Below are 24,122 nucleotides of genomic sequence, written 5' to 3'. Positions count from 1 at the left end.
TGAAGATTATCCACAAAAATGATCCAATTACCTTTGCTTCTATCCATGCTTTTGTTGATTCTTAGTGTAGTTGGTTATGTCGATCCTTATTTTAATTGTTTATTCTCCATAAAAAATACATTACCTAAAATACTGTTGGTCCGCCGTAGTATAGCGTAGGAGTCACTGTATTCCCCATTGTATCATGACGAAAATAAAAACGATAAAAAGATCAACCTTTTTTGACCCATATAATTCTAAACAGTGCTACAAAGTGGCCACGCAAAGCGGCGGCTGGTACTCGGCTAAAAATCTAACAAAAGGAATGACCCAAAAAATTACATATTGAAAAAAAAAAAACAATTTCACATACCTTGACTGGATAATTATTTTTATATTGTGGAAGAACAAACATGGCTAGAACAAACATGGTTGCAGGAAGAAAAAATCGTCACTAAAGGGGGAAAAATCACAATTTTCAAACATTCAAAATCTCAAATCATTAAACGATATTGCAAATAGTGTGTGTGCGCACACACACACATACACATATATAAACTAAAATAATAAACAAAAAATGATACCAAAAAAATACATACCTGTGACATATATATACACAGGTTATTTTTTGGAAAAAAAAACAATAATTATAATAAAAAATAACAAGTACTGTTGATCAATTTCAATATCAGATGATCAAATAATTAATAAATTATAAAGTAGTAACATGAGGAATTGTTGGTGCTAATAGACAACAACCTGGTGGGACCGTTTGGTGGCTGGCCGAAAAAAGGGTGGTTGCTGGAGAAAAGGTGGTTGGTTGGAAGGGCAGACTGCGTTGGTGACTGGTGGTTGTAGTGGCGTGGTGATGTGTTGATATTTGATGGAACGAATTAAAGAGAGATCGTTTAACTACCTTACATATAATAGCACCTCATTTATTGCAGGGATATACCTTTCGGTTGGGATATTGATCGGACACCCGATGAAGGAAAGAGAAGAGGAGAAGATGAAAGGGTTTTTATTTTTTGTAATTTTAATCAAGCTGAACAAAGAAATATGAAATAAAAGGGATTTTTGTTTTAAAAAAAAAAAATCGACAGCAATCTGTTTGGGATGGGCACGACTAACAAATGAATGAATGGGCTTTGGGCAGCAAATTAGATGATGGGCCTTTTCCTGCTATTGAAAAGTCGGTTCCTATATGGTTATATTTGTAATTTAATTACATGCCGATCCAAATACAAAACCATCAATTAATTATGTGTAATACATTTACATAATAAAATAAACAAAATCATATCAAATAATTAACCCTTATTAAGTACCATAATAACCACCATAAATGTAAGACTAAAAGGCGTCAAATTTCTCAACTCCTTGATCCAACTTTTATATAGATATATAGATCATTTATATTTGCACATTAAATATTCTAAATGAACCTAATTACATCTATTAAGTACCAATTAATAAATCGTCAATAATACGTCAATTTTTCTACTTGCTTGATAGAACTTTTAGATATATATAGAATATAGATTATTGGTTTCGTAGTTCATTACAGATTACAACGAAAAACAAACGCTACACTAATTATCTTTTATTGGCACTATTGACTACCAAAATATTTCATTTTTGGTGTATAGCAACTTTGAGGTACAGATCCCCACAAAATCTAAGCAAATGAAAGGTTTGCTAATATCGCGACAATTGTTGTTTCGTGCTATCAAGAAACAAAGAGAAGTGTTACGCGTATTTTTCATTTCAGTACACAGGATACACGTCGCTAGCGGTTGAATTGTTCTAGATTTGAGAATTACATCTAATTATATGTATATGAGTTGCTTTATATACAAAAATTGATATCAAATAAGAACATGGTAACAGATTTTAAACTTTTTTACTTTACAAAAATTTACAGCAAGAATTTCAAAAGAATCAAAAGATGGTGTCAACTGTCAGTCTCCTTCTTGGAGGTGTTTTCTCTACAACTTGCTTTTGTAGTTCCATGAATGTCGAACCCGTATGTGCAAAAAGTCTTCGTAGGTTGATCACTGATAGTTCAGTAAAGCCGCCAACAGCAAGGTCAGCCTGCACCAGATCATACCTGCAGATTTTGGTTTCAGATATAAATCTTAATTTTGTCCAGTTACAGATTCTATTCAGTGGTTTGAAGTACGTACGCTGGATGTGCACCAATAAGTGCCACCGCCATCATCGTGCAGTTGTGAGCAGCAGTTACACCACGTGGATCATCCTCAAACACCACACATTTGGATGGTTTTCGGTCCAACTACAAAAGAAAGTTTGACATTTGTAAACAAACCCAAGATGCTTATTACAGGCTGCAGCAAAATGTTTATGATCTAACCAGCCCTTCTGTTAACCTAATTTGAGACACTTTTATTCTCATCTCACAAGACATATCTTTTTTCACAAGAATGTAGTACGTGGTAATTATATCACCAACCACTTACGCAACTAATCATTACAGCTTCAACGCCTAAAACACGTCCAAACACTAACCCACAATTTTTTTATATAAATTTGTAATCCACTTCTGATTATTGAAATCACGTAATTACTTTCAAAACACACATTTAAATAATTCTTAGTAGTTTGCGAATAGTTAACAATATCGTTCTAGTCAAATTTTCACTTAAAATACGATTATTAAATTTATTAAAACATGGAGGTTATTATCAATTTACCTTTACCGCTGCAGAAAGTAATCTATGAGCCATGGAATCCATGCCATCCTCCTCTGTTACTATTGCCTGCAAGTGCATAAACACAAACGTATTGGTCCAGTAGATCTATAAACAAAGTCTCAAGATCATTAGATGACAAGACATTACTATAGAAATTATATTATACTTCGTTACAATGATCCTAGTTGATGTCTAGAAGGTGTATCTTGGAGCTATGGAACTTTTGATAATACACCCACACCAAGAGGGTGTATGGATTTGTGTTTCGGAACATGTGTTAACCCATAAATGACTGGTTTCAAATGTTTAGATTAACAGATTTGTGATTAAGATTATTCAAGTAATCAGTTTCATACCAGCTACTTCTTTCAACCTAACTTGTGACACATCAACTCCCATTACAGAAGGTGCGCCACTTTGTTCACAAAGAAAGTTGTTTTGGCCATTTTATGTGTTGAAACCTCAAATGATCAGAATTTGCCAAATACAGAAATTCGAAATTATTACAACTACAAAACAGGTGAAGTACATCCAAACACTAGCACCTACTACCTGTTCTAGTAGCGTTAATTAGCTAAATTTGATATCTTAACCACATATACACTATCAAATACACAGCAGGTATTCCCTAAAAGTGTAAACCGTGCAGTCAGCAGTAGCTCATACAATACCTGGAAATACTTCATAAGCCCCAGTTTTTCCAATACTTCAACCATAATTTTCCTATCAAGACTTGACACAACAGCACAAGGAATGCGCGCAGTAGATACTGCATCCAACCATTCTTTCAGACCTTCCATGGGTTCTGAAAGCTGGTAAAGGACAAATACAAGTTTTCAGTAATTAGCTTATAATTAGAGAATTAAATGATTAGCGTAGTTCAAAGAGAGAACCTTGAGAAGATTGTTACTATACAATTGCGATAGCTTCGACTTCAATCTTTCTAATTCACGTGCTTCATTTCCCCACATTAACACCTAAAAGTTGTATCAACTAGTAAATGACATCGAAGATAACTCACATAATATATTTAGGCAATACAGGAATAGATCTTCTTTTGAATGTGATTGACATAAAAATGGAACTTTGAATTTCAAATATAATAAAACCTTATCCAAAACATGGTCAGGAGCACCATGAAGTAAAAGCCTTTGCACATCATCATCATCAGGGATCTCCTTTCCTGCATATATAGCACATCTTTAATGTTTGTCTCAAGTACTGAATCATCTTCAAATCTAAAGAGCCTATGCCCTATGTTTAAGTGACTAATGTTTTAAATATATGACATACACACATGCCGTGACATATAAATAGTTTCGTATTCATATACATACACACACATATGTATCTTCATCTAGATGAACATAGTAATAGTGATTTGCTACTGATAACTTGCAACATATAACTTAAATTTCTATATAATCTAAATCTTTCTTGTCTCTATTAAATGTGATGTTCATACTTATATGTAACTACCATATTAGAATGATGTTCACACCACATGTTAGAAAGAAAAAAAAAAACATGATCACACACCTTCTTCAAGTGCAAGTTCTTTCCATGCACTCAACTTCAAGGCTTGAGTACCCGCCTGCTCACCATTAACAGATGCATTTTAAGAATCACAATGAATAGCGTACGATCAACATAACCACTAAGGCTAAAGGTTATATCCTTCATATATATAAAGCAGCCATATAAATCGGTTTTCATAATGAGGTTACCACCACATTATCCCATGAGAAAATAAGTCCATAAGCTTCGTCAGGCTTCATAGCATATCGAATTCTTTTTAGAAACCCTTCTTGCAATCTATCATTCAAAAAATCCTACACAGAAAACAAAAGGAACTACAATCTTTACACCAAATGTTCTAATAATCAACTTCAAAATTAATGCAAATGCAAGTCTTTCATTAACAAAAACTCCTAACCGAATCTCGATTTCTTAAACTAAGTTACCAAAAACAGAAACTCGCAAGGTGCAATAATCAGATTTGAGCTAATACTATACTGTATACATATTACTATAATGAATAATACTCACAACATCAACTTTTAATGGTCCATCTGGTCTAAATGTCTCAAACCCTTCTCCATATTCAGCTCCAATTGCCTAAAAATGCAACAACAACAACAACAAAAAAAAAAAATGAAAATTCCATAAAAACGAAAAAAAACCCGAAAACCTGAATTAGCAAATTAAACAATTTACTCAAAACCCAACAAAAATATCCCAAAAAGATTGAAACTTTATTATAAAAGATTACCTCTTCCATAAAAATCTTGGTGGGTGTGAACTGAAATCCATCAATTTCATCTGACCCATAACAACTTCTAACCACCTTTCTTTGATTCCTTTGCTGCTCAAGACGCTGTAAGCTCTGTCAAATACAAAACCCATCAACATATATATATATATACACACACAAACATAGGTATATGGACAAACTGATTATAGAAGGGAATTAAAAAATAAATAAAGAGAGATAAAGGAAAATTACTGGTAATTTGAGATTGATTGGGAGCTGGTAAGGAAGAAAAGAAGTGGTTGTAGCTTGGATTAACCGGAAACCAAAAGCTGATTCCATAGTTGTTATTGTTGCTGCTCCAAAAAGAATTTAAAGAAGTATAGTTGTTGTCTTGATGATGATGATGAAGTTTATGAAGTATAAGTGGTCCGTTTAGACGCTGCTTTTATGTCTTTATTTTGGCCATGGGATTTGAACCCGGATTACTAATATTAGGATCCGAAATTATCAAAGTATACATTCCTATTTATACACGGTTTCTCATTATACAATAAGTTTTTATTGATGATGTTTACCCACAAATTATTTTTACATGGTTGACCCGTAGTTGACCGGTTTACCGGTTATAGTCGGTTAATGAAGTTGACATGGATTCACAACGACAGGTTTAATCTCTGGATAAATAATGTACTTTTCATTTTATACATGGTTGACAATTAAACTTTTTTTTATTGATATGTATTACCAAAAAAATATTAAAGTTTATACATAATTGACCCAAATCTTTAAAATTGGTTTTTTCTCATACTCAAATCTTCAAAACTGCTTCACTTTGTAAGAAGAAAACCCAAAAATTTTAATTAAAAAAAAAACCAAAGATTTTTCTAAAAAAATTACAACAATTATATACATGTTATACTAGAAAACGTTTGATTCAAAAAATTTGTCCCATTTGGTTGACAATCTGGTAGAAAATCAGAAATTTGTCAAATGAATAGTTGACTAATTCGGCATTTACATTATCAATTTCAAACTCACATTCCTAAGTCAAATAAAAAATATCTTATACACTCATCTTTGTTAGCCTGCAAGAATTCAAACAACTTGCCGGAAAACTCAAAATCGACATTTCCTCTCTCGTTTCTTTGAATTGAAACTCAAAATTAGTACCAAAACACTCGAAATTAAAATACGCACAAACCCTAACCAACAGAAATACAAATTACAATTTTTTGGTGACTGAGGGGTTAGCGGTTGGAATTATTTTTAAAAAAATCTTTTGTTTTTTTTATATTAAAATTTACAGGTTTTTTTTTTAGAGAAAGAAGCAATTGATTTGAGTATGAGAGCTACCAGCTTTGAATATTTAGGTCAACCATTTACAAATTTTAAGAGTTTGTTGGTAATTCACATCAATAAAGAAAAGTTCAATGGGCAATCATGTACAAAATGAAAAGTACATTAGTCATCCAGTGATTAAACCTGTCGTTGTAAATACATGTCAGCTTCATTAAACGTCCACGTGGTTGCCACGTCATTAAAAATGGTGATTACCGATAATATGGGTCAACCGTGTACAAAAAAAAAGTTTGTGGGTAAACCTCATCAATAAAAAGGTATAATGGTGTAACACCCATTATTCAAAATAGATAGTTTAATAGTATATATATATATATATACATTTATACTACCTATATAAACAAACTACCCCCTCCCCCATTCAACTCTCTACCTTTGAATTATTTAATATACCCTCTATATTTAAACTACATCCACACACCTTATCCTTGAAATTCTGAGATTACCCTTAATAAAAAAAACCCTAAAATTACCTAAAACCCCTATTATTATAAAATATCCATCAACTCTAAAATTATTGCTGAAGGTATTGCTACGGATAAGAAAAAATTTATAACTCATGGAATTACGAACCAATTATGTCATTTGTATATTCGTATTAAATTTTAATATTTGGCGATTTATTTTTTTAATTGTCTTTGTCTCCTCCCCTACAATTGTAAGTAATTATTTTTCATGGTTAGTGTTTGCACTTCATTATTTTTTGCACCTAATCCGCGACTTAGTTTTAGAATGATATATATGGTTAGATCCTGCATTTATGCATCTCATTAAAGTAAACTGAACGCTATAAACCATTACGGTGTCTAAAGCGTTATAGACCGTCGCCGCTGTAATGCGCGGGACCACTCTAGTTTATATTTATATATAAAATAAATAGATAAACATTAAACAATATTATGTATTTTAACTAATATATATTAAGAAATAAAATTAGTACCATTAGTTTGTTCATACGTGGCAATCAATAAAATGAGAAATCACATATTCATACGTGGCAAATAACAAAACGAGCCAGCCTAATTTAAATCTCATCATCATCATTTTAACCTTAGTCACTTATCGCAACTTTTGTTTTTAACTCTTATCCTATTACTCTCATTCTTACTTCTTAAGCTACAAGACATAAAATAATAACCATAACAATAATATTGAACTTCTTTACAACTAAGTTAATGTGTATAAGAGATGGCAGCCGAATTCAAGCGGAAACAATTTGGGAGTGTAACAGTAGATAACAATAAAGAAGTATAATACAATAGTAAATTACGTGTGTGCATAGCTGAAGTCGGAAGGAAGAAAAGGAAGCACATGGTCAAATCCTTAAACACATCTTGGTAGAAATTCTTTATTAACTCCATACACTTAAGCATGAGGTAAATTATTATAAAGTTTTGTTATCACTTAGTTTTTACAATTATGAACTTGGGGATTTGTTAGCTTGATTGTTGAATGAAGGTCGTGGGTACAGTTGCGGCTTAAGGTTTTTGGAGGCCTCAAACGAAATTAATTTTGGGGACCTAATTCATTATCATATAAGCTAAAGTAAAAAAAAAAGAAATAGCTCGTCTTTTATTATTGAATTACAAGTAATGGATGTTGATGCAAAAATCAAAAAGGTGTTACTGCAATGCAAATTATATAATGATACTTAATCTAAAATTCAAACACTAAGTCTAATATACAAGATTTCGAGGCCTTAGAATTTGGAGGCCTAAAGCGATTGTTTAGTCCCATAATACTGTGAGCCACCTTTGCGTGGGTATCTTGGTATGAGCAATAGTTGAGATGATATCTATTATAATTATTTTGGGATAAATACTTATTAGTTTACTTGCTCCTTATTTTAATCGTGATGTTTGGCAATTGAATAACTTGTTATGAACGATACGTAATTTGTGGACCGGATAAAGTTTAAAATGATGTTGTGAAAGGGAATGGTGAAAATGAAATGAAAATCTGCAGTTTAAGTGCCAAACACCTTAATTGGGTTAAATGTTTTGGGTTGGCTAGTAACAATTATGTAGTAGCCTAATTAATGGAATAGTGATCATATACATCGATGGGTATTGATAGGTGCTCATAAGAGGATTTGAAATTTTGGACAAATGGTATCGTGGCTAAGGTGAGTACATCTATCTACATGTATTTGTACCATGATGGTTAACATGAATCAGTGTCGGTCCTGATTTATTTGATGTTTAGGACATGATAGCCAAAATTTGCCCATACTAAAACTTTGTTGTTAAATGATCCAAGGGCTTATAATATTGTCAGGCTAGTGCCTCATTTATATATTAATTCTTTTTTAAATACGTAAGATATTTCAAATATGAGTTGAGAAAATAAACTCCAGATTAAAAGTATTATATTACCAGTTACTTAAATTGACATATTTCTTTTCATTTTGAAGCAAAAAAAATAACATTTGTAAATTATAAGTCAATATTTAGCTAAATTGCTTTTTTGCATACAGATTTTTATTACATTCGATCTATCTTGAAAGTATTTGTTAATAATTTTCAACAAAACAAAATAGTGAATCGAGTTGTTTCAAGTAATTAAATCGATAGCGCCCTTAAATCAACAAAAGCACAATAATTATTACTTTTTAGTTATCAAGCATCTAGAGTTTTAAATCAAAATATATCGAACATGTAATAATAGAATATTTATGAGTCTTAAACACTTGCAACATCAAAAACTTTTATTATTCTACGAGTATTAAAAAAGTATATACATATACATACATGAAGTAAAACTACATAGCCTAAAATTTGAAAATATGGGCTGTCTAGTTCTCTGCATAGTTTCTATTTAACAAAAGATAAAATGAAAAAGTGAAAGAGCCACATAGTTTGAGGACTACTATAAAATTTTAGATAGTTATAAGGGGTTGTAGAAAACAAAATAGATACCAAATGAAGTATACTGTAGATCTTCTTCTTTATGAAGAACCCATCTCAGAAACTCCACTAAAACAAAAATATAAGTTTTATTTTCAATTTTAACCTCACCATAGTTAGATAACACATACTTATTTCGTAATCAAACATGGTTACAGTTATACTGATCATACAAAATTTATATAATAACCAATGTAAATCACGAAACATGCTCAGATCTGGTTTTAATTGACCTAAGATTTACTGCCCCTTATAAATTCCTGCTCAGGGCTGTCGCCCAGTTCGCCTATGGCCAGGGCCGGCTCTGACATGAATTTGTTAGAATATGATCACGTAAAATGAACGTATGTCCGAAAAGTATTTAAGCCTACGGGGTCACACCTCAACGTGAATGTAACTATAAATTAATTAATATATTAAATGTAATTTATTAATTAATTTGATCACGAAATAATTAATTTAAATAAGTTAAAGGATTAATTGTATTTAAATTAATTGGAAGGAGGATTAAATGTGAAATTAGGAAATTAGTGTTGGACTCTAATTCCCTAAACATGGGGGCCGAAAATTACAAGGCTTTTTGGCCTTGAGATTACTTGGTCACCAAGATTAAAAACCCTAATTATTCCCTATATATAGAGGGCTTAATTCAAAGGGTTTAGATATCAATACATATAAGAAATCCTCTATTTCTTTTCCCTTTTCCATTCGACCGAACCCTTTAAGGATATTCGGTTTGTGTCTTTCGAATTCTCACATGGAACTAAATAATCAATTGCTAGCTTTAATTGTGATTGGTTTGGAATCTTTAGTTCGGCAGAAACAGTTTATTTGTTTCCAACTTGTATTCAACAAATACCAAGGAGTTTTGGTGATTCAAGTGTTGGGGTTTCGTATTAAGGGAGATACACAACGGGTTTGTGAGTTCGTGATCAAGTACTAGCATACATACGTTCCAACGTTGAGTATGCAATCGTAGAGAGGTTAATTTAAACTTTGTTCTTATCTTCAATCTCTCCATTAGTGATTTGTTGTGATAATTAGTCATATAACCCAACAGAATTATGTGAGATCAGTGGGCATTAATTCATGTTAACTTATATTGTTGATGATGAGTAGAGACCACAGTACGGGTGACGACTCAATGTACTTAGTGGCACTGGTATGGATCCATATGCTATTGGTTGATTTGCTTAGGAACATTATGTAAGACCAGGTTGGCATTATGTTTCTAAGGCTATTGATGTGTTGGCCGTGATATATGTATATGTATATGGGTGTACTCACTAAGCTGTGACGCTTATTGTTTAGTTGTTCTCATTTTTATAGGAAACCCAGAAGATCGGGACAATAAGAGGATTGATATGTAAAGGTGCTTGGAAGTGGTAACATCTTAAGAATGTACTTGTCATTATTGGTTAGTGATCCCTTATACCTTGTGTTTTTGGTGTTTATGTACGCACACAACAATCAGATATTGGATCATTTTTACGTATATATTTAAAATAACCTTTTTAAGATGGTCTATACTTTAAATTATAAGTATTGTCTTTAAAATGGTTATCGAAAATATTAAATTAATAAATAAAAAGATTTTAAATTGTGGGACGTTACAAATAGACAACCGTGTACAAATGAGAAAGTACGTTGGTCTTCCCGTAATTAATCCCTATTTTATATCAAACAAAAGTTTTAAGTACTAAATGCATTCACATTATCACATATTATCACATAATGGGCATTAATGAATTAGTTCTTAGAATATTTCAAATTTTGATTTAAATATAATTTAAATATGAATTTTTTAGCTTCAATAAGTACTATAAGGATATCCGCACGACGCGACAATCTAATGACGGCGGTGTTGGTGACAGTGACGGGTGGTGGCGGCATTCGGCGGTAGCGGCAGTATTGGCAGTGGTGACGATGTAATGACGGCAGAGGTGGAGATGGTGGTCGCATAAAATTCAGGGTAAGCTTTTCATATTAACGGTACAACTTTTTTATGCACATTAACTCTTGAAGCTGTATCTAGTATTTTCCATACAAATATATTTACGGATTTCTATTTTAAGATCCGTATAACACCTTAAAGCATATTTGATGGTATACGGTTGAAATTTGGTAGTATAGATCACCACACATATTTTAAGGCCGCTAACATCACGTCACACTATACCAATGAACCCTAACTTTCAAGTTTCAATCAAATTTTTAAATAATTAATTGCACCTATGTATCAATTAATTATTTAAAGTGAACAACTAATCAGTTATATTACATTTTGAGTGGTAAATTTGTGTTTATAATAAACATAAATAAAATATATCTTTTACATACATTTTGAGTTATAAATTTGCTCTTGTAACCGATTTTTTTTTCATTTGTCCTCTCCCCCTAAACAAAACTTGGGACAAGTTATGAAATAGATGCCTTGTTTACAATACCACTTGTTTCGTAAGTTGCTTACCACTTGTTTCGTAAGTTGCTTGATCCTGGGGACATTTTGCATCAACAGATTTGCCCTCTTAAGTTGCTTACTCATATGGACCATACAAAAAAAACCCTGATACCTTGCGTTTGACCTCGACATTGATCAATGGTAAATCTTGTGTAGTGGACAGTGAAAAAATACGATGGATGTATCCCTTCATAAATATTCATTAAATTTTGCAGTCCCAGGAATCAAGAAAATTGAAAACACTTATGATAAAGTAAATGTATTCATCGATTTGGGATTGAAACGTAACTTTGCCTCTTGTGATTTTAATGATATTGAAGGCTACGTCCTCAAAAACGATAAGGCCCCTGCTAGGCCGACCAACCTTTTAGTAACTCAACCAGACCTTTAGCAACGATGTCGCTACTAAAAATATGGTACGTAAACACGAACAAAAGTTATATGTATTAATGACATGGGTCAGATCCGTATCATACTTTTAGGAGTGACATTACTGCTAAAGGTTTGGTCGGTTGGTCAGTCTACCAGGGGTCTTATTGTAACATTCGTGAAATTTGACCCGTTTGACTTTTATTAAACGTGATTTAACATGAGTAAGTTGATTTAATTCCATGATTTTGTGGCTTACTTAATTCTTGACCCATTGATTCAAACGCGTTAAATGATTTATTAATCTAATTGATTTAAATAATCCATTTATTTATTTATGAATTAGAAACGTGTGTTATTGCTAGTCAAAACTACGTGGATGTATCAATAAGGTTTGGGACGTAAGTTGACGTTTAATTTGATTAGAAACGTAATCGGGTGATCTATGGGTCGACCCGTGACCCATGAACCACCACCCATGACCCAACCCTATCCAATCACCCAATCCCATCCCCCCACTCTTATCCATTCATTTTGCTTCCATATCTCTTTCTCTCATTGAATGCAAGACAAATTCTTACACCCTCTCCCTCACTAAATTCTACTATCATTAAATGTTGTTCAAACTAAATTTGCATTAAATACTTCATCATTATCATCAAGTAATCATCATACCAAAAGACCAAGTTTTCAAGTGCAAGAAATATTGGTTTTTAGCTCAATTTCGGGTTTAAGCTTTGTTTGAGCCTAGGTTGACTGGCTCAGTGACTATACGGATTTAACCACGACAACCATCGCATCTCCTGAATATACAGTGCAAACCTAACAAGCTCTTAGCGAGCCTAAGGTGGCAATGGTTGTCCTAGAGTGAGATAGACGTTTCTCATGAGCTCTAGAAAGAAAGGTGGCAGTGATTATGATCACTTGCTTTGCATATGACTTTAATGCATATATGATAGAGATATGCATGTATGTTAAAGAGTGTATATGAGAGTGAGAGATTGGAGTCAATCTCCTCTGGTGGTGTAAAAATTGGAAGGTATCCAACATATGTGAATATAATAAGGTAATTCACCCAATTGTTTTATATGGAAGATAATGAGAGTGGGTAAAATCCACTTGTCACTTATTAAACATTTGAGAAAACTTGTCACTTATATGTATATAACAATATAATGTACATGTAAATAAGATGGGTCAAAGGGGCTCTTGCTATGCGTTTAGGCCTTAATAACATATATGTAATCACATACGTGATCAAGCTTCGTTTGGATAATTGGTAAGTTAAACTTGTCTCAAAATCATTATTTCAGAATTATAACAATGTTTTATACTAAATATAAACTTAATTAAGTCTATAATCAAGTTAATTCGGTGGTAAAAGTCGAATTAGGGTTTTATTATACTAAATGGGTCAAAAACGGGTCATTTCAGTTGATTGATGTTTCGAGTCAAATTCTTGGCATAGGTTATGTTTGAAAACTTGTATCTAGTCTATCATAAACAACTCTTGATCAAAATTCTAACTTAAAGTCTATTTAAAGCAAATTAGGGTTTATTAATGGAAATTTGGTCAAAATCCATAAATTATGAACTTTGATGATTCTGAATCGTTTTGGTTATGGGATTGGATTTGTAGACATTCACTCAGATTTACAGAGCTTAAAACGAGCTTAATTTGTCCTCAAATTGGATCCAAAGACTGGAATTAGGGTTCTACACTTTGGAGTCAACTTTGACTTTCTGGTCAAACCTCCTTACCCACCTTGTTCTTCAAATTCTGCCCAGAAAAAAATGGTTTTTCTCCCCTGCACCAGCGTATCCTACGCCCTTAGTAGCGTAGGTTACGCCTATCTGGAAACCAAATTTGGACCTTACACCACAATCTTCCTGTTTATAGGGCACTATAACTTACGGTCACTTCTACCGTAACCTACGCTCGCCTGGGCTTGAACCGCCGTACCTTACGCCACCCACCACCGTACATTACGCCCCTTCATCTGTCTGCCACCGTATGCTACGCCCACCACCACCGTAAGGTACGGTGGTGGGGATTCTTTTTTCTTCCAGATTTCTTTCTGGTTTCCTTTCTCCCTTCTTGCATCGAGTCTAGTCTCGTGTGGGGTCCTATTGGTCTCTGTGGAGTCGTTCACTGTTGATATGGTGGTGTGGAGAAGCTCTTAACTTGTTGAAAAAGATGAAAGAAATTGTATTATATATATATATACAGGGATAAAATTACGGCCCCTCCTCCCCTTTCTTTTTAAGGTTTATTCCATAAAAAGGTAACCTATTTACACGAAATTCCTATTAAGGGTAACCTGTTTTGTTTTCGTCTATTTAAAGGATCTTATTTTGACGTGGCATCGGTGACGTGGCACTTAACGAGCTCCGTCTGTCAAAAACTAACGATATACCCTTTATTAAGATTTTTTGAAAATAAGATCCTTTAAATAGACGAAAACAAAACAGGTTACCTTTAATAGGAATTTCATGTAAATAGGTTACCTTTTTATGTAATTTTCCCTTCTTTTTATTTCATTTTAATTCATTTAGTTATTGGGCTTCCTAAATGGGCCCAACTTTCTAGCTTCGGTATGGGCTCCTTCTTTGGGTCAATTGGGCTAACTCTTGATTTGTGCCAATGATCCACTGAGGATCTATTTTGGGTCGTTTAATGGGACGAGTCGTATGTATACGTACATATGTATATTTAGGAAGAGTTATATACGTATACAATACTCACGTTAATATGAAAATTGAGAAAAGAACCTAATTTTATTTTTAACGGATAAACATTAACCTGATATACGTGTATGTATATACTTATATATATATGTATATATATATGCATATGTACATATAGTGAATATATAGATGTACATAAACACATTTGTATTAATATACGAATTATATGGACGTAAATATAGGTCGTGATCGTTGAAGATTTCTGGACACACATAACTCATCAAATATTTATAATTCAATATTTATTTGACGATACAAGGCAAAGATGAGTTTCGTAGCCATACGTTTACTTTATTTGGGGTGGAAAGTGTACTCGTTTGTTAAATGATTGTCGGTTGATACGATTGATTATGATATTGAACGAGATGATAACTACTTAATTGTTTGCTTGTGATACGTGTTATTAAAACGTTTGTTTCATATGTATGCTCACATTATGGATTGTTAAATCCACGTTATGGGTATCTTTATACTCACGTTATGGATTGTCAAATCCACGTTATAGGTATCTTTATACTCACGTTATGGATTGTCGAATCCACGTTATGGGTATCTTTATACTCACGTTATGGGTTGTTAAACTCACGTTATGGATTGTTAAATCCACGTTATGGGTATCTTTATACTCACGTATTGGGTTGTTGAGCCCATGTTTTTGAACGTTATTAATCTTCGTATATCATTAACGGTTGTTATCCCAACACACTTGATTTTCATTATTTAAACCTACGAACTGACCAACTTTATGTTGACCCGTTTTAGTACACTTTTTAGGTGAACATGTGAATCAAAGACGTGTTGGATGATGATTGATTTTTTGCATGCTAGGATTGGACTTGGGCTTTATCATGGATCTGTGATTCATAGTTCCCGCTTATGGGTTATGCTTAGGATCATATGCCATCTTTTGTACTCTCTTTTATAAACGTTTGATGGTCGTGCTCCTTATGCATTTTTGTATAATCTCGGGATTGCAGTTGATTGAATTGTATGGATTTCCAATCCTTTTAATGCATTTAGAGTTATCTCTACTTAATTTCCATGTCATGTTGTGCTTAATATGTAACCCTCGTGATTTCGCCTAGTCGAGGTGTTACACTTATGGTTTTTGAAGACGTAGTTTTTGATCATCAGTATGTAATCAATTGTTTGGGAAAATATCAATTTTAATCTAATATTTTACTCCAGTGGATATACATATAGAAAAACAAACAATATAATATAGAAAAACAAACAATATAATTGTATTATGTATTTATCATTTGCGTTAACATCATTCTCGTATAAACCAACTCTAAAGTCTAATTTTTTAGTTTACCCAACGTATACATATCTATACTATCTAATAAAAAAAACATATTTTTTTTCCTTAAATTTTCTGTCTTTGAAAATCAAAAATACTATTTTCCTTTATTCATGAAACGCCCCAAGACTCTAATCAAGAAAACGACAATTTTTTATTTTTTTTTACAACAGACTAATACTCCACATATTAGTCTACAACAGATTAATACTCTACATATTAGTTTACAACAGACTAATACTCCACATACTTCTGCATAAACCCATTTTGACCCAAAAATCCATATATTCATATTCCATACTTCAAATTCTTAAACCAAAACATCAAGAAGTGTAAAATCACATATTACAACCTAATTGATACATTTGAAACTTTAACCATTGAAATTTACATTAAAACAACCAAACGGGTCACTCGCCCGCATTTACCCAAAGTGACAAAGTGACCAATTTGACTCCAAAATGATTTATACTTCAATCCACCATAATAGTCAAGACTTCAAGACTTAAAATACATCAATATACAAAAGACCATGACTCCAACTCAACTTTTTGCAGAAATGTACAAAACAAAACTATAATAAAAACACTTCAAATGTACCAAGAGCCAATAGTCCAAAGGAGTCACTATGGGTTCTTACCACAACCAACGTTTACCGCATAAGTCAACATTTCCGCATTTCCAAATCAACATAAATCTTTGAAGCACTTACTCTTGTTTCCACTTCTGGGACAACCTATAAAAAGGGTGAACAACTAAAAAGTAAGCAAAGCTTAGTGAATACTATTGCATATGCTTATAACACGAAGGAGGGCAAACACACAAAGGACTATCACATGTAGCCAATGACATCGTCATACCATCATTTGCATACTCACATTTGCGCTAACAAAACATACATGGATTCATATACGCTAAACAATAATCTCAAGAGGTTCTTAGGCCTCAAAGGTTCTTAGGCCTTTATCTCATCTCAACTATGGAGTTCTTAGGCCCCGGCCTCAAATTAGGCCTTAACGCCGAATCGATTACCACACATGGAATCCACCATCGTATGGTAATCGACCCAACGCATATATAAGAGTATGCAAGAGTACTCACCTCCATCGCAACAAACAAATCCATGATGACCATCTAACAATCATATTGCTTTCCACCTAGCAATAATTCACAATTTACATACATATAAGGTCATCAAGCTCAATTACTTCATACACAAGGCTAACAAGCCATACATTACTATCTTTTCTAGCATCTCAATGCCCAACCCAACTTTTACATAATTCACATTCTCACCATTCTCTAAGGTTGGCTTCTTTCAAAATCTCATTTTACTTTCACAACAACATGACCATAACACATTTTACTCAAAAATCATCATTTCTATCTTTTCATAATCATCATTCTCAAATCATCTTTTATTTACTAAAAATCTCATTTCATTCACCATAAAGTAGCCATGCCATCTCATTATTCAAATATTATTATATTCTCATTTTGACCATAATGATCACCAACATCTTTAAATCAAAACACTCAAAATATTCATTTTCTGGTTTAGCTAGCCATAAAAACCATCAAAAACACTTTTATCAAAACATTCATGTAATCACATATCAATATGCTTTAATACAAGCATTAGAAAAACATTATACATAGCAAACTCACTTAAAAATCCACAATTTTATCAACTTCCATGAACCCCCTAGCTTTATTTTAAGCCAATAATCCATTTTTAAGAAAACCCTAATTCTTACTATCTCAAGAACCCTAAGTTGTATTAAATTAATTTAACTTATATAAAGAAAACCCCCAACTTAATTACTTGCATGAACCTTAATTTAATTAATAATAAATAACTAAATTCATACCTTGAATGAAGAATATAAGATGGGGAGAATGGAAAAATCACTAGCTTTTCTCTCCTTTCTTTCTTGTGCAATTCGACACATACACACATTCACACCACCAAAACCCCAAAATTTTCCTTGTTATTAAAACACTTGGATAATATTATTTACTTGAAGAATTATTTGATTATGGAGGATGAATCACACTCAATTTTAACCTAATTTAATTGCTAAGAAGATAAGAAGAAAGATTATTATTATTATTCTTGTTCAAGTAGAAAGGGTTTCATGAATTTAATTGAAGATAAGCTTTGATTTGAGATGAAAAGTGAAGAAGATAGAAGAAGGTTGAAGAAAAAATGGTGGAATGATGACTAAGGAAAAAAATGGGAGGCTGGCACCCTCCTGTAATGCCACGACCCATTTAAAATTTAGTGGGTATTTTACTCGCTATCCGCTAAAGTTTCAACTAAATTAACACCGTTTTCAAAAATAAAATATTAGGAAACTAATAAAGGTTAATTTTCATTGGTCTAAAAATTTTAGGATATAATAATTCACTAATTTAAACATCTCCATCTAATATACTTATAATACCCTTAATGAAATAATTAACATTATGGATCCCCCAACACTTAAAATAACTACAGTACCACATTTATCATTAATTACTTGAGAAATTTACATTTTTGGTCCCTCAAGTTGGCAGAATTTTCAGTTGTTGCCCTTAAGTGAATGAACTACAGAAAAAACCTTGAAGTTGGTCAAAATTTTCACTTTTCACTGTGTGACTAACAGTTGTCTATTAGCTCCGTTAAGTGAGGGGCAGATTCGTCAATTCACCATGATCCTTTCTTTTTATTCTTCCAAACTCAAACACAAACCAAATTTTGAAAATTACAACGGTCGGAAAACAAAATGTTAAATGAAAAACAAACACCGAGCACACACTCACACACACAAACACACACTTGACACGCACACATCAAAATAGGGGGTTTTGGATTCGGAATTACTTGGACCGGGATCAGTTTTGGCTAGATTTGTTTGGATTTGAAGTGCAATTGCTTTGTTTTGTCTTTCTTTTCGATTCAAACAAGTTTTTCCAGCGAGTCAAGTTTTTCTGGTGAAGTCTAGATCGGATTTATTTTGGCTAGGGTTCATTCGCGATTGATTTCCGAATCCATTGCAACATGTTTCGTGTTCTGATTCGGAGCTAACAAGAGATAATTCTAGATTTTAATTTTTCCATCATTATATTCAAATTTCCGATCGTCGTGAGTTCAGTGGACATTTCGTTTTTAGCAAAACCTAACGAATCTGGTTTGTGTTTGAGTGTGAGAAGAAGATATCATGGTGAAATAACGAATCTATCATTCACTTAACAGACCTAATAGACGGTTGTTAGTCACAGAGTTAAAAGTGAAAAATTTGACCAACTTTAGGGTTTTTTCTGTAATTAATTTACTTAAGGGCAATAACTGAAAATGTAATTTTCTCTAATTAGTTTTTACACTCACCACCATCGTCGCTCTCATAACCATCCCCACTGTCACCCCCGCCAACATCATCACCGCCACCTCCGCCATTACTAACCTCACCGTCACCGCATTGTGTGGGCATAAGTCTAGTACATTATATACCTTTATTAAGAGGATTGAAGGGATGACTGTGGAAGCACGCTAGCAGGTAATTGCGCAGCTGTCTGCTAGCTTTTTATTTTTTTAAAAAAACGTATATACTTAATATGTCAAATTTTTTGACGAGTTTATTATATTGCTTTGTTTTTTAAATTCTTAAAAAAAAAAAATTTATGTATTTAATATGACAAAAAGGAGGGTTATTTTGTTGCTTTTTTATGGTTATTATTTTACGTTTCATTTTTTACGTCTCACATGTATTACCTTTCGGAATGGACCACGTCACCATCCTTTTTGGTTTTTCTTGCGCTGTCAGTTTTCTTTTTTTTGATTAAATAAATATATGTGTTTAATATGCAACCTTTTAAGCGGATTTGGCATATTTATTTATGTTTGATATAACAAACATAGACATATATACAGAGGTGGCTCAACAGTATTATGGGATTAAACGATCGCTTTAGGCCTCCAAATTCTAAGGCCTCGAAATCTTGTATATTAGACTTAAGTTTTGAATTTTGGATTAAGTATCATTATATAATTTGCATTGCAGTAACACTTTTTTTATTTTTGCATCAACATCCATTACTTGTAGTTCAATAATAAAAGACGAGCTATTTCTTTTTTTTACTTTAGTTCATATGGTAATGAATTAGGTCCCCAAAATTAATCTCGTTTGAAACCTCTAAAAAACTTAAGCCGCCACTGCATATATATATATATATATATTATGTTTTTGTTGTCTATAAACCTACTAGATTTTTTTGTATTATATTGCAAAATTTGAATATAATCGTACACATAAATATAATAATTGAAGCCTACATAATAATTGAAGCCTACAGTGAGGGTTTATAAAGGGGAAGTGTAGGCCGACCACCCCTCATGTAACCCGACCACCCCTTTTGGAGCGACAGTCGCTCCTAAAGGGGTAGTAGGATACGACAACGGGCGACAGCATACGACAACATTACTGTACGATTCGTACCCACCCACCCTTTAGGAGCGACAGTCGCTCCAAAAGGGTGGGTGGGTATGCATCGTACAGTAATGTTTCTGTTTCCCCGTGACGATTCATCCTTTATAACATCTCGTTTCATATTCATTCTTGGAGCAACATTTCCATTTTGATATTCAATCGTTTTGATATTGGTTTTATATTCATTCATTTTGATTTATTCGTTTTCATTTATTACTGTTTCCCCGTGACGATTCATCCTTTATAACATCTCGTTTCATATTCATTCTTGGAGCAACATTTCCATTTTGATATTCAATCGTTTTGATATTCGATTGGTTTTATATTCATTCATTTTGATTTATTCGTTTTCATTTATTACTGTTAAGTGTTTTTATTATTTTAGATGGATTGCTTGGAGGAAATTTTCTTAAATCCAAATGCGCCGGAAGGTGTAAATGAAGAGTTTGTGTACGAAGAGCCCGATGACGAATTTGAATCCCCAGATGTCCGTGATGAATTTGATTACGATCACGATGTTTTTTATACCAAGGAGGTATGTATATAATCCAACCTTTTCATTTTTTGTGTTGTTATTTTGTGAGTAATTGTATTTTGTTATTATTCATTAGATTTGTTGCTATAAAAGTATGTAAGAAAACTAATTATTAAAACTACGGATAAAAAATTGTTTATAAAAACATATTAAAAAATGTACGTAAAAATGTAGATTAACAAAAGCTATTAAAAGATTGTTAAAAAAAAAGTGTACAAAAAAGTGTATTATAAAAAAGTGTATAAAAAGTGTATTATAAAAAAGTGTATAAGAAAGTGGATTATAAAAAAGTATATAAAATAGTGTATTAAAAAAAATGTATTATAAAAAAGTGCATAAAAAGTGTATTAAGAAAAAGTGTATAAAATATTGCTATAAAAGTATGTAAGAAAACTAATTATTAAAACTACGGATAAAAAATTGTTTATAAAAACATATTAAAAAATGTACGTAAAAATGTAGATTAACAAAAGCTATTAAAAGATTGTTAAAAAAAGGTGTACAAAAAAGTGTATTATAAAAAAGTGTATAAAAAGTGTATTATAAAAAAGTGTATAAGAAAGTGGATTATAAAAAAGTATATAAAATAGTGTATTAAAAAAATGTATTATAAAAAAGTGCATAAAAAGTGTATTAAGAAAAAGTGTATAAAATATTGCTATAAAAGTATGTAAGAAAACTAATTATTAAAACTACGGATAAAAAATTGTTTATAAAAACATATTAAAAAATGTACGTAAAAATGTAGATTAACAAAAGCTATTAAAAGATTGTTAAAAAAAGGTGTACAAAAAAGTGTATTATAAAAAAGTGTATAAAAAGTGTATTATAAAAAAGTGTATAAGAAAGTGGATTATAAAAAAGTATATAAAATAGTGTATTAAAAAAAATGTATTATAAAAAAGTGCATAAAAAGTGTATTAAGAAAAAGTGTATAAAATATTGCTATAAAAGTATGTAAGAAAACTAATTATTAAAACTACGGATAAAAAATTGTTTATAAAAACATATTAAAAATGTACGTAAAAATGTAGATTAACAAAAGCTATTAAAAGATTGTAAAAAAAAGGTGTACAAAAAAGTGTATTATAAAAAGTGTATAAAAAGTGTATTATAAAAAAGTGTATAAGAAAGTGGATTATAAAAAAGTATATAAAATAGTGTATTAAAAAAAATGTATTATAAAAAAGTGCATAAAAAGTGTATTAAAAAAAGTGTATAAAATATTTCAGGTGTTTGACACACACATAGATTTGGTAGACTGGGCTCAAAGAACGGCAAAGGAGCTTGGTTATGTGTTAGTAACACGAAGATCAAATGTCACAAAAGGCGGAGAAGTTAAAAAGATGGTCCTTATTTGCAACCGTGGTGGAAAAAAAGATAAGCGGTCAACCGGGGCACCCAAAGGGAGTACCAAAATTGACTGTCCATTCAAATTGGTAGGCCGTCTGACAAAGGACCATAGTTGGTGGGTTGAAGTTATAGATCACCGACATAACCATCCATCAGCTTGTAATTTGGAAGGTATTGCGTACGCAAGACGACTAACCGATGTTCAAAAAGAATTTGTGGACGAAAAGGCGTTGCTAGGTTTAGGGCCAAATAGCATAAGGGACCAATTGAAGGATGCATTTCCCGGTATCTTGACCCGTTCACAAGACATTTCTAACTACCTGCGGCAACACCGGCTAAAGCACGCCCAACAACGAGGGGAAACTCGAATGCAGGTGAAATAAGAAACATACCTGCATGTGGATCATATAACTATATGTTTATTTTTTTAAAAAAATACGAATTCCTTATACTTTGGTTGTTTACCCGTTGCAGATCGTGCTCCAATTACTATCTGACCATCAGTACACGTATCAGTACACGACGGATAGCAAAACCGGATGTTTGACCAATCTCTTTTTCGTACATCCTACATCACTTGACATATGGCGTGCATTTCCTTGGATCATTGAAATAGACGCCACGTATAAAACCAACGTTTACAACATGCCGCTTGTTGAGATTGTGGGTGTCACTCCAACTGGCAAGACATTCAGCATTGCGCACGCACTTATTGAAAATGAGCAACATGCGACATACACATGGGTGTTACAGTGCTTGAGGTCGACGCTCGAAGAAGGCCTCGTCGTGCGTGTGGCACTCACTGATCGGGATCTGGCCCTCATGAAAGCGGTTAAGGATGTGATGCCGGAAACGAAGCTGATACTGTGTAGAATACACATTTGGAGGAATATTGAGTTACATGCCAACCCATCGTTTAGGTCAAAAAAAGATTATGGTTTGTTTAGACACGGTGGGATCAACTCGTAAACTCAATCACGGTTAAAGAATACGCAGAGAATGAGCAGCGGCTAAAAGTATTCTTGGCAGATAAACCAAGTATATACATCCCGTCCCCATACTGTTTTTATGATAACGCTTACGATGTAACCATGTAGCTAAATCACTTTTTATTTTCCTGCAGATCTTTATAAGTATCTACAAATACAGTGGCTTGCCTCGTACAAGGAGTTATTTGTGTCATGTTGGGTCGACCAACACCGCAACTATCGTAACTACACTACCAACAGGGTTGAAAGCGAGCATTCTTTGCTGAAGTCAGTTATGCATCAAAAGCGGCTTACGTTCCACAGAATCGTTGAATGTGTTAACTCTGTTGTCAGCGGGCAATACACCGAAATAAAGGGGTCACTGGAACATTGCAGGCAGTACAATCAAAATAAACACAACTATCCCTGTTTAAAGGATTTGCTCGGTAAAGCCTCCCATGTAGCCTTGCAAATTATGGTTGACGAAATTGATCGATTGAAAAATACAGTAAAAGGGGACGTGTCAAAGTGCGGGTGTACGGTATGGGCTAGTTGTGGCTTGCCATGTAGTTGTCGACTTCTAACATACATGCAGGAACGTAAGTACAGTTCATTCAGATACAAATGGTCCATTTTACTTAAAAATACTTAATGTAATATTTTTATTCCTGCAGGAAGGCGTGTACAAGAATATGAGATAGATG

The 24,122-nt window shown here is 32.7% G+C and overlaps 2 protein-coding genes across 3 annotated transcripts; one reads left to right on the top strand and one right to left on the bottom strand.

Annotated features, from left to right (window-relative positions):
* Nucleotides 1–1,769: 1,769 nt before the first annotated feature.
* On the bottom strand, nucleotides 1,770–5,371 carry LOC122604403 (5-amino-6-(5-phospho-D-ribitylamino)uracil phosphatase, chloroplastic). Of its 2 annotated transcripts, none has more exons than XM_043777306.1 (11): nucleotides 5,200–5,371; nucleotides 4,966–5,079; nucleotides 4,743–4,811; nucleotides 4,424–4,525; nucleotides 4,233–4,287; nucleotides 3,803–3,876; nucleotides 3,587–3,670; nucleotides 3,365–3,505; nucleotides 2,694–2,759; nucleotides 2,166–2,275; nucleotides 1,770–2,089 (listed from the first exon to the last, which is right to left on the bottom strand). In XM_043777306.1, the coding sequence occupies exons 1-11, from the start codon at nucleotides 5,284–5,286 to the stop codon at nucleotides 1,921–1,923; spliced, it is 1,071 nt and encodes a 356-aa protein (XP_043633241.1). In that variant the 5' UTR covers nucleotides 5,287–5,371; the 3' UTR covers nucleotides 1,770–1,920. The 2 variants fall into 2 exon arrangements, with proteins under 2 accessions (XP_043633241.1, XP_043633235.1); XM_043777300.1 differs by having other exon boundaries at nucleotides 4,421–4,525; nucleotides 5,200–5,370.
* Nucleotides 5,372–20,937: 15,566 nt separating this feature from the next.
* LOC122588966 (protein FAR1-RELATED SEQUENCE 5-like) lies at nucleotides 20,938–23,419 on the top strand. The gene is made up of 3 exons (XM_043761196.1): nucleotides 20,938–21,097; nucleotides 22,330–22,824; nucleotides 22,925–23,419. Exons 1-3 carry the CDS (start codon nucleotides 20,948–20,950, stop codon nucleotides 23,417–23,419), a joined length of 1,140 nt encoding a protein of 379 aa, XP_043617131.1. The 5' UTR covers nucleotides 20,938–20,947.
* The last annotated feature ends 703 nt before the right edge of the window (nucleotides 23,420–24,122 follow it).

The sequence above is a fragment of the Erigeron canadensis genome, chromosome 1 (assembly GCF_010389155.1).
Source record: "Erigeron canadensis isolate Cc75 chromosome 1, C_canadensis_v1, whole genome shotgun sequence".
NCBI classification, from domain to species: domain Eukaryota; kingdom Viridiplantae; phylum Streptophyta; class Magnoliopsida; order Asterales; family Asteraceae; genus Erigeron; species Erigeron canadensis.
The sequence above is the reverse complement of the archived record's forward strand: the minus strand, read 5'-3'. Positions and strand labels throughout refer to the sequence as shown.

Bases quoted from the DNA above. Each gene is read 5' to 3' on its own strand.
- LOC122588966 (XM_043761196.1), top strand. From the start codon at position 20,948: ATGGATTGCTTGGAGGAAATTTTCTTAAATCCAAATGCGCCGGAAGGT. The intron at 21,098-22,329 runs GTATGTATATAA...AAAATATTTCAG, and splicing joins ATGTTTTTTATACCAAGGAG to GTGTTTGACACACACATAGA. The intron at 22,825-22,924 runs GTGAAATAAGAA...TACCCGTTGCAG, and splicing joins GAGGGGAAACTCGAATGCAG to ATCGTGCTCCAATTACTATC.
- LOC122604403 (XM_043777300.1), bottom strand. From the start codon at position 5,286: ATGGAATCAGCTTTTGGTTTCCGGTTAATCCAAGCTACAACCACTTCT. The intron at 5,080-5,199 runs GTAATTTTCCTT...TGTATTTGACAG, and splicing joins CAATCAATCTCAAATTACCA to AGCTTACAGCGTCTTGAGCA. The intron at 2,276-2,693 runs GTAAATTGATAA...TTTCTTTTGTAG, and splicing joins TACTTTCTGCAGCGGTAAAG to TTGGACCGAAAACCATCCAA.